The sequence below is a fragment of the Drosophila albomicans genome, chromosome X, assembly GCF_009650485.2.
Source record: "Drosophila albomicans strain 15112-1751.03 chromosome X, ASM965048v2, whole genome shotgun sequence".
Taxonomy (NCBI): Eukaryota; Metazoa; Arthropoda; class Insecta; order Diptera; family Drosophilidae; genus Drosophila; species Drosophila albomicans.
The window spans coordinates 25,601,953-25,612,202 of record NC_047627.2 but is presented as its reverse complement, the minus strand read 5'-3'; the positions used below and the strand labels follow the sequence as shown (position 1 = coordinate 25,612,202).

General features: G+C 39.1%; 3 protein-coding genes across 5 annotated transcripts; 1 reads left to right on the top strand and 2 right to left on the bottom strand.

Annotated features, from left to right (window-relative positions):
* Positions 1 to 2: 2 nt before the first annotated feature.
* Positions 3 to 1,245, bottom strand: LOC117566078 (uncharacterized). Its single transcript, XM_034245562.2, has one exon. It carries the CDS (start codon positions 960 to 962, stop codon positions 105 to 107), a length of 858 nt encoding a protein of 285 aa, XP_034101453.2. The 5' UTR covers positions 963 to 1,245; the 3' UTR covers positions 3 to 104.
* A 1,418-nt stretch (positions 1,246 to 2,663) lies between these two features.
* On the bottom strand, positions 2,664 to 6,957 carry LOC117568905 (dual specificity protein phosphatase MPK-4). Of its 2 annotated transcripts, XM_034249812.2 has the most exons (6): positions 6,840 to 6,957; positions 6,274 to 6,775; positions 6,082 to 6,213; positions 4,779 to 4,878; positions 4,057 to 4,715; positions 2,664 to 3,989 (listed from the first exon to the last, which is right to left on the bottom strand). In XM_034249812.2, the coding sequence occupies exons 2-6, from the start codon at positions 6,392 to 6,394 to the stop codon at positions 3,886 to 3,888; spliced, it is 1,116 nt and encodes a 371-aa protein (XP_034105703.1). In that variant the 5' UTR covers positions 6,395 to 6,775; positions 6,840 to 6,957; the 3' UTR covers positions 2,664 to 3,885. The 2 variants fall into 2 exon arrangements, with proteins under 2 accessions (XP_034105703.1, XP_051864585.1); XM_052008625.1 differs by lacking the exon at positions 6,840 to 6,957 and having other exon boundaries at positions 6,274 to 6,795.
* A 207-nt stretch (positions 6,958 to 7,164) lies between these two features.
* On the top strand, positions 7,165 to 8,914 carry LOC117569113 (N-alpha-acetyltransferase 20). 2 transcript variants are annotated; one of them, XM_052008628.1, is made up of 6 exons: positions 7,165 to 7,428; positions 7,511 to 7,626; positions 7,716 to 7,845; positions 7,909 to 8,045; positions 8,119 to 8,180; positions 8,701 to 8,910. In XM_052008628.1, the coding sequence occupies exons 1-6, from the start codon at positions 7,376 to 7,378 to the stop codon at positions 8,746 to 8,748; spliced, it is 546 nt and encodes a 181-aa protein (XP_051864588.1). In that variant the 5' UTR covers positions 7,165 to 7,375; the 3' UTR covers positions 8,749 to 8,910. The 2 variants fall into 2 exon arrangements, 1 of the variants encoding a protein (XP_051864588.1); XR_007955683.1 differs by having other exon boundaries at positions 7,178 to 7,428; positions 8,119 to 8,555; positions 8,701 to 8,914.
* Positions 8,915 to 10,250: the final 1,336 nt, after the last annotated feature.

Genomic DNA, 10,250 nt, shown 5'->3' with positions numbered 1-10,250 from the left:
GTATATATATATATATATATATATTTACGCAGAATAAGTCGAAAATAAACAAGCAGCATTAATAATTTTGCCTTACCAACAAATTTTGATTGCTCTGTGTGCAACTACAACAAAGAAGATGAAGATGATGTTGAGAGTGAAGATGAGGAAGTGGAAGTGAAAGTGGATTCAAAGCAGCCAGCTTTTTCTAGTTGCTGCTGCAGATCATCGCCATCCCGCCAGATCAACACATGAGCCTGAATCTCCCCCCCATGGACGGACAATCGATCGTGCAGCTCCTCGCCATGCCGAATGCAAGCGAAATCCTGCGGACGCAACTGGAGCATGGGACACAAATCGTTGCATCCATCGCCGCAGTAAACAATGCGATCGTAACTTTGCTGCGGCTGGTCACACTGCATCAGGGCAGACATTATGCCGCCTTTGCACAAGTTGGCAGGACAGCGATCGCAATGCGATTGCTCCTCATACGGCGCCAATTGCAATTTCCCATTTTCCAACACGTTCGCTGTGTTCGTAAAGATGCGTGAAGGGGGAAAAATATCACTTAAATCATTCGCCTCGAGACACTGTCGAATAAAATAACTATTCGCATCGCTGATAATGCACAGATCCGTTTCCGGTCGCTTCTCCAGTCGTCGCAGCAAACATTCCATGCCCGGCATCGTTCGCAATTTTCGCACACTTTCCGTTATCTCCTCGACCCGCACTCCTTGCTCTTGCAGTATTCCTAGCAGACATTCGATGTACGTCATCCAGCCGAATTGCGCTTTCAGCGAGTGCAACTCGTCGCGATTGTAACGCGGATCCAAAAATGATTCGATTGTCTCATAGCAATCGCCATTGAGAATCGTGTGATCAAAGTCAAAGCTGGCGAGGAGTCGTTGATGGACCAGCCTAATACTCCCCCAAGTTCTGTGTCGTCGTCGCAGCACGTGTCCAGCAATCTTCATTATCATCATCGTTTACGTATACCAAATATTTGTCAAATGTGATGGGAAAAGCTAACCTCACTTTTTATACAAAATATGTATACAGTGTTTACAGGTTTGAAAACTCAATTTGAATATCATATTTCAAGCGGTTTAAATAGTTAACAGCAGCTCAAAGTAATTTTAATTTAATAACATTTCCGTTCTGTGTGATGGGAAAAACTAACCTCACTTTTCTAGCCTTTGAATATGCAAATTTTGAGTTTGAAAATTCAATTTTGTTATCATATTTCAAGCGATTACAATAATTAACAGCAGCAAGTTTAGTTTTCATTTTGTTCATCAGTTACGTATACAAAATATTTCTGATGGGAAAAACTAACCTCACTTTTCTAGCCTTCAAATTGAAAATATAGTTCAACATACGTAGCTTGTTGTCTTACTTTTTGTAATTATCCGGCGGAATTTGTGGCGTGTCTCTAAAAAAAAAAACACTCAAGTTTAGAGCTAAGATTGATTTAAGGAATATATAAATTCATCCATTTTTTATCCTAAAACAAGAAAATAATTTTCAAATCATTCTTAGCTTTAGTTCTAAATAAGAGCTAAAAGACTTGTCTTTACTCAAAAAAAAAAAAAAAAAACAAATTTTGTTGGTTTTTGAATTTTTACTTTAGATACTGTCACCAAAATTTATTCTATAAATTATATTAATATATAATATAATATAATTATCACAAAAAAATCGAAGTTTCATCATTGCTGCCCAATGAAATGTAACTCAAAATAACCGCTTCATTTTGCACTCGTTTTGCAGCTGTGTTGCTCAAAATTCAACTCAAGCTCAAAAGTTATTGCTCCTCATTTGCTCCTCAGCTGCTTAAAAAGCAGTGCTTAATAAGCAGTGCTTACTTTGCCCGCAAAAAAAAACCATTGCATACTTTTGCTGTCAAGCATTAATAACTAGCGCCTAAAAGATGCTCGCTGTATTTTAGTGCAGCTACTTGCTGCTCATTTCTGTTCGCCTGGTATTCAGCTGGCATTTTGCATCGATTGCCGGAGCTGCAAACGAGATGAACACACACACACACACATGCACGGTCGAGATTAATGTTCCAATCTAGCGACCAGCATCTCGAAACAAATTTTTTTTTTTTTATTTGACTTATTGACTAGATGAATCTCTGCAGCAATAAATTAAAATAAATAGAAAAAAATGCTTTAAAATTTGCATCAAAATTTTTCATGAAAAAATGCCCAAGCATGAAAAAATCAGCTATAACTTTGCCATTTGCAGGACGATTGCGATATCCTTTGGCATGCACATAGTGCTAATGATATGCTAACAAAGTGCGTTTTTCAAAGGACCAAAATCCTTTCAGTTGCCAAGTGACAAGGATCTTTTTGTGTAGGGAAAATACCACAAAACTCGGTCATGTCTTGGCGTATCCTGGCAAGTCGTATGTCAAAAAACGAGGAATGATGAGAGCTACCATCTGATCACAGCATAATCTCGATGTTCTTGTAGTTTAGCTCTGGTCCTGAATTTTGTCGTATCATGAACTTTTTTTGCTTTTCTTCAGTTGATTGTCGATATCCTTGAATGTCAAATTGCTGAATGTCCTGGTTAAATCTGTCAGGATATGGTAATAGAGCATATAGAATTGCTAATATCAGAATTTAACAAACCACACAAATCAAAAAAACGACTTCTTCGAATATTTCACAATATAATTCAAAAGCACATCGATAGGTTGTCTCCCTCTGCTCTCTCCCTCTCACTCCTGCCACAATAATGGTTTATCGATAACAATTTGAAGTCGATTAGCATCGATTTCAATTAGTGCAAAAGCTTATTCAGTTTTCAGGTGCTTGTTGCTTAAAGTAAACTTTCGGTCTTCGAGCGTCCTTATCAAAATTAGATCACAAATTGATATAATACAATATATATATATACTTATAAATGACTAGATTTAAACGGGAAGCTCTTTTGTTTTTTCTATGCACATTTCGATAATTCTGCAAGCGAGACAAAGTGTGTGTGTGTGTGAGTGAGAAAGCCAGAGAGAAAGAAAGAGAGAGCGCACATTCATCTTGACATCTTAGTCAAATTGGCGAACAAACATTATTTGAATATCTTTTCTTTTTTTAGTTTTTTTTTTGTTATGATACAATTATTAAGATTGGCGGACAATTTGTGTGTGTGTGTGTGTGTGTGTGAGTTTGTTATTAACAATATAACGACGTACAACATTTATAGTAGCGTAATGCAAAAATTTTAACTTTAAATATTGTCACCGACAAAAATCTTTACAGTTTTTCGCTTTCTTTTCTTTTTGATTTCGCTTCTTTTTTGGTTTTGTTTTGTGTAATCGTTTTGCACGTTTGCAAAATGATATCATATTAATAATATTATGTTTTTGTGGCCATTTCATTTGCTGGTCCACACACAACAATGCGCAAAATACGTTTCCAAAAAGTACATTTATAATCATTAATTAGTTATTACAATATTTTTTCATTTTGTTTTAGGTGTGTGTAATGCAAAAAAGCGATGCAAATGTAAAATGCAAAATGGAAACAGCATAAAACCGATTTCAATATGGAATACATATACATATACATATATATCAGCATTAGCGAATTTCATTTGCTAACTATAACATTCTTCGTTCATTTAACATAACATTGCTTATGCTGCTTTTCTCTCTATATTTGTTTGGCCTGCCAAATCGAAGCTAGTTTTGTTTCTTTTACTGAGCTCTAACTAAATAACAACCTTGGAACTCGCTTCAAATGGCTGGTTCACTTGCTCTTTACAACTTATTGAAGCTTCTCCTTTTCATGCTTGAATCCTTCCACACTTATCCTAAATGCTTCTTTCGTCCCTTTTTCAGCTGCAGTCGAAATCTTGATCATTTTCTTGTTTTCCTACTCGTTTTCCTTGCCTCATTTAGACCGTCGTCTGCACATTCTGCACCGCCTTGGAGAGCTCCACCTTGGAAGGTATCAGATAGAAAGCGGGCGTCATTGTCTCGCCGCAAGGACACTGACAAGCTGGAATAAATAGAGAGATTTAAATGAATGATTGTCCACTATTTATTATATATGTAGTTACTGTTACCATTGACCCAACTAAAGTTGCCCAGCTTCTGTTCGCATTTGGGACAATAGAGTCGCCCCTGGGTGTTGAGCATGATGCGATGCATCCAGGCAATGGGCTCCACAAAGAGCAAACTCCGGCATTGCGACGTCTGGTCATGACTGGGCGAACCCAGCGATGTTTTTCTTATGCGTTCCGCCAGCTGTTCGAGCAGACGAGGAGGTTCCGCTCCCTCTGCTGTCGCCGGAGCATCTGTGGATGGCGGCGGCGGTTGCGGTTGCGACTGCGGTGGCGCATTGCGAGCCCGATGCTCGAGCACATGCGACTTGGTGGCGAGGACACGGCGACAGCGTCGACAACGAAACACAATTGGCTCGGGATTCTCGCGTGTTATGTCCGGATCGGGACGCACAACGTTGTGAAAGCTTTGCGGCAAGATTTTCGCTTTGCGCATCTGTTCGCCAGCCAAACGCAAGCGATGCATTTTATAGCGCTGATAGCCGGGATCAATCTTGTAGCCCATGCGACGAAACAACTTCAGCTGGGCCACAAATCCCGCATTCGGTTGGACAAAGCGACGCTTGGCACGCACCATCTCATAGGCAGCCTGATAGTCCAGCTGATGCGCCTTCATCACATACGCAATCACCGCCGAGGAGCTGCGACTGACGCCGAAATAACTAAAATGGGGTTTAGAACATGGATTAGTGATTGATTGAGATGGGGAATTGTCTTTGTCTTACCAATGCACAAGCACATTCTGTTGCTGTTCCAGCGCGTTGGCTATGAACTCCACGCAGGCTTCCAGATGCTGTAAGATGTCCTCGCGAGGCATGTCAGCAACTGCAAGAGATGAACGAGAGTTACAGGCAAAGTGATTAGTATTGGGTGGGAGGATTAACAGAAGAAAGACGAGAACGAATGAGCAGGAGGTGTAGGCCAAATGAATAGTATTGAGAGGGAGTAATAGTAGATGAAAGAAAGACGAAAACGATCAGAAGCAGAAAAAGCAACGAAAAGGGGAAACATTAGTAATAAGAGCACAACAGGAATAGAAACGGAATGATAAGAGAAAAATATGAAAGAATATAATGTCAAGGATTAGGAGGAAGTAGGGGGAGCGTGTGGGAGGCATAGAAGCAGGAAAAGGAAGAGGTACAAAAGTAATAGACAGAATAGGAATACTAAGAGGGAAATATAGCAGAAATATGAAAGCAAAATGAGGAGCCAAAAAATGCTCAGGAGGCATAGGAGCACTTCTTCCACTTCCTGCTCCTATTTCTCCTGAACCTCTCCTTTCCTCCTTTTTTGTTCCTATTCCCCCTTCACAAAATTTCTTTCTTTTCCTGTTCCTATTCCTTCAGCTTATTTTTTTGCCTTCTCACTATCCTTGTAATAGATGGAAAAATAACTAGCCAGAACAGGAATACTAACAGAGAAACTGGGAATAGTATCTAGATTGATATAGCAGAAATATGAAAGGAAAATAAGGAGCCAGGAAACAAGCAGGAGAAATGGGAACAGGAAAAGGAATAGAACTTCTTACTTTTTCTCTTCCTCGGAATAGGAATAGGAGCTCCTGGGAATAGGACCAGGAAAAGGAAAATGTTCTGTGCTTTCCCTGCTTCTATTCCTCCTTCACAAAACTTCTTCCTCTTCATATTCCTATTCTTCCAGCTTGTTTCTTGACTCCTTCCAATTTTGCTTGTAATCGATGGATGGGAAAGGGAAAATAGCAGCTGGATTGATATTGCTGACATAGGAAAGGAAAATGAGAAGTTAAGAAACAAGCAGCAGGAACAGGAGTATGAACAGAAAGAAGCACAGAAGTAGTACATGGACAAATAAGAGCCGGAACAGTAATACTAGCAAGGAAGGTGGGAATAATAGCTGGAGAGATATAGTAGAAATACGAAAGGAAGGTGAAAAGGAGCTTAGAGACGCTGAGGAGGCATAGAAGCAGGAAAAGGGAGAGGCACAGAAGTAGTACATGGCAAAATAAGGGCCGGAACAGTAATACTAAGGAAGAACACAACGCGCACTCACTCTGCACGTATTTGGTGGTCAGGAAACTGGTGTCCACAATGTGCTGTGGCAGCGGCACCGAGTCCAGCGTCAGAATGTGCGTGATCTTGAACGATTTGAGCGTCTCCATGTGCGTGGCAGCCGTCAGATTGCCTGCCAGCAAGATGCGGGAGCATTAACACATGGCATAGAATAGAAGGAAAGGAAACTCACCTAGGAAGAGACCCGTTTCCACTTCATCGATGCTGACCGGGCCGCCATCAAAGTCATCGCGAGTCAAGTTACCCGCATCCTGTGGCTTGCCACACTTGGTTGCAGTTGCTGCTGCTGCCATGTTGCAAGAGCAACGCAAACGCAACTGTTGCACGCGCTCGTTCCGCTCCGTTTGCGCCTCTCCTAAACGCTCAACAACAAATGTGGCTGCATGGTAGCGACAATTGTAAAGAGGTTGCACTCTGCTGCTGACCTCAGTCGCCAGTCGCCACTAGACCAGGACTGGATAACGACGTTTGTGCACCGAGTTTCCTGCTGTCCTGATCCGCTTGCAAAATGCTCTATGCTGCAAAAGCAGCAACAACGAAGGCCAAACCGAATAATTTTTGTGCGCAGCTTTGTTCAGCGGCCACTGCGCATCACGACGTCATTTGGCGGGGGGGAAACTCACTCGATTTCAAATTAAAGCGCGCAATTCATGCGTTGTCCCACATCTGTTTGCCTGTAACACACGATATTATACTGTTTATGTTTGCTTATTGAGCATATTATTACACTTTTCTCACAAGAAAAACAACTTTTGTTTTGTTTTATTTCCAATGACGCGTGACGTCACGACGCTTACTGTAACTTGAGCCTGTGTCAAATGAACTAGTTAAACTAGCAGCGACCAAGCAGCAAGCAGTTCATTTGGGTTCAAGTGAACTTACTCATGCACGCCAGCAAGCAGTGCACACGTTCAAATGAACGAAAACGTGACCAGCTCGCATGTCAAGTGAGACCACATTTGTCAAATATCCACATTTTACATAGCGCCTGCTTTCATATAACTAAAAGTGCAAAATTATAAAAGAAAATTTTATTTTTCACATTTCGTTAAATTTTTAAAACCAAATTGAATTGATCCCTCAAAAATTTGTTGTCCAATATAGCAATAGCAAATATACCAAACACGATTATCGGCCGCTAGAAAATACTTTAACCAAAAAAATACCACCACACAACAAATTGTTGCGGCCACACTGCTGCTAATCCCATTCAGGGCGCCCGGTGTCACAACAAAAATAAGCAACAAGGTGCATTAATTAATAATAGCATAACAATGACCACGCTGCGGCCGTTTACTTGCGATGACCTATTTAAATTCAATAATGTGTACGTACTAAAATGTTTCATACATCTATGTGTGTAGTTTGTTTTGTAATTAATTGCACTGCTATCTATCTATTTGCTGCAGTAACTTCGACCCACTGACTGAAACTTATGGTTTATCGTTCTACACGCAATATCTGGCCAAATGGCCAGAGTATTTCCAACTGGCGGAGTCACCCAGCGAGCACATTATGGGCTACAGTAAGTTCATCGATAATAAGAATGTAATCGATCGATGATTGCAACTGCATTTCTCTCTCTCACTCTCTTGCATGCTCTGTGCGTTACAGTCATGGGCAAAGTAGAGGGACACATGGATAATTGGCATGGACATGTCACGGCGCTAACAGTTTCGCCCGATTACAGGCGATTGGGATTAGCGGCTCTGCTGATGAACTTCCTCGAAGACATATCTGAGAAGTAGTTGTTAAGCAACCCATCGAAAAACTCAGTTATTACCGTTAATATTTATTCGACCATTAGGAAACGCGCCTATTTTGTGGATCTATTTGTACGCAAGAGCAACAAGGTGGCAATTAACATGTACACTAATCTGGGCTACATCATCTATCGCACCATACTCGAATATTATTCCGGCGATCAAGACGAGGATGCGTATGGCAAGTGCACTCCCATCACTAATTCAATCGAATCTCCTCTTCTAATGTCAATCTAACTCAACTCGCTTTACAGATATGCGCAAGGCGCTGTCACGAGATGTGAACAAAAAGTCGGTTATACCGTATACGCAGCCAGTACGATTGGAAGATATAGATATGAATTGATACATCCACCCGATACCAATACCAATAAACCAATACAGCCCGCATTTATGTCTAACTGCAAAAGAATTCTATAAATTACTGATCGATCACCCAAAGCTGATACTCTTCCTACTCCTATTATTCCTTTATACCTGGAAAGATCTTAGTTATTACATTTTCAATTGTATCTAATTTTGAGTTCTCCCCTCTCCAGCATTTCTAATCCGGTCCCAAAATTTAACTTATCTTGTTGTTATGTTCATAATACTTATTACATACATATATATATAGACATATATAGTATCTACTCGATTTTGTTATCAGAGTTCTTAAGCCGACTGTAACACTGACTTTATTTTCTTAAAGGTAAATAATAAGAATAATCATAATCTCCAGTTTTCTCATTTTCAACATCAAAATGTATCTAACCGAAATGTATCTAAAGATGAAAGCAAAGATTATCCATATAAGTACATACATATATCCTAATATCGTTGACTGACTTTTACAGATTACGATGCGCGAACTGCGTCACCAACTGCGTCACGATGGCTGTTAGCCCAGCAAAGGAGTATCCTCAAAACTATATACACGAAGAAACAAAAATAAAATAATTCATATTTTTATTTCTCTTAGCTATTATAATTTTTTAGCGATGACTAATTTAATTCACCAGTTGGTAATCAGCTCTCAAATTGAAGACTGCGTTGAAAAATGTTGAATAAATTTTTTTTGATTGAATACTGAACATTTTATTGTCTTTTATTTTGGTTATATGATTTTCCAAGTTTGCCACTAATTTGAAAAATAAATTATGAAAAGAATATTTTCAATTATCAGAATATTCTAATTACAAATCAAGTTTGTGCGATGCCATGAAAAGAAAAATTCTCGTTAAGTAACTGGAGAAATTTGAAATATTTCGAGGCCAAAAAATAAATGTTTCTAATCATATATATGTAAATTGAAAGAAAATAAATAAATTCTCGTTAAATACTGTCTTAAGTAACTGGATAAATTTGAATTATTTCTAGGTCAAAAAATACATTTTTCTAATCATATACAAATTGAAAGAAAATAAATTAATTCTCGTTAAATTCGGCCTTAAGTAACTGAATAAATTTTAAATATTTCTAGGTGAGGAAATAAATTTTCCTAATCATATATAAAGTAAAAGAAAATAAATAAATCGTCATTAACTGGATAAATTTGTTGAATATACAAATATAACTTTTACTTTAGCATTAACTGTTTAACAATTTCTTTTTGAAACCATAACCACTTGTATGTAATAATTGTTAAAATAATAATAATGCTGAAATCGCTCATCCTTTAAAAAGGCCTCAAAGGACAACAAGTAAATGTCAATATGGGACACACGTTTTTATTATTATTATTGAGGTCTAATGAATAGTTAAGCAAAAAGTGTGTCGCCGCAGCTTTTAAAGTGGAATAACGGGTTTCCATTTACATAGGCGACAAGTGGCGTTCATGTCTAACCTCAAATTGTTGTGCCGGGGCCCGAAGCCGCCTTAGCTAACTTGTTCAAAGTAGAATCCTGCTACAACAATAACGAATAGCTAAAAATAGGTATGTAAATATTTCATTCAATAAATTGCCTGAATGACATTTTAACACATTTTGTGCTATAAAGGAAAATACAATATTAAATATGGCATAATTTGCGGGAGCAGCGAGAGGACAAGAAGAGGAAGAGACATTTTGCGAACTCATCAAGCAAACACACAAGCAACGTGCGACTTTGGCTTCTCTCTCTCTCTCTCTCTCTTTGTCGTTCTGCTCCCCTTATTCGTTTTTGTGTGTGCATTCGTGTGTTACGCTCTCGCTGTTTGCTGTGTGTTGTCTGTATGCACGTGTATGTGCACATGTACATTGTATGCATGGGTGTGCGTGTGTGTGTGTGTGAGTTTTTTCGTATTCTAATGCTTTATTAAAAACGAGCAAAGCGAACATTCAGCTTGCCATTGTAGGGTATCTTAGCGAAAAACAAGCGCAATGAACCACTCCGCAGTCGATGTCGCTGTCGCTGTCAACGACGCT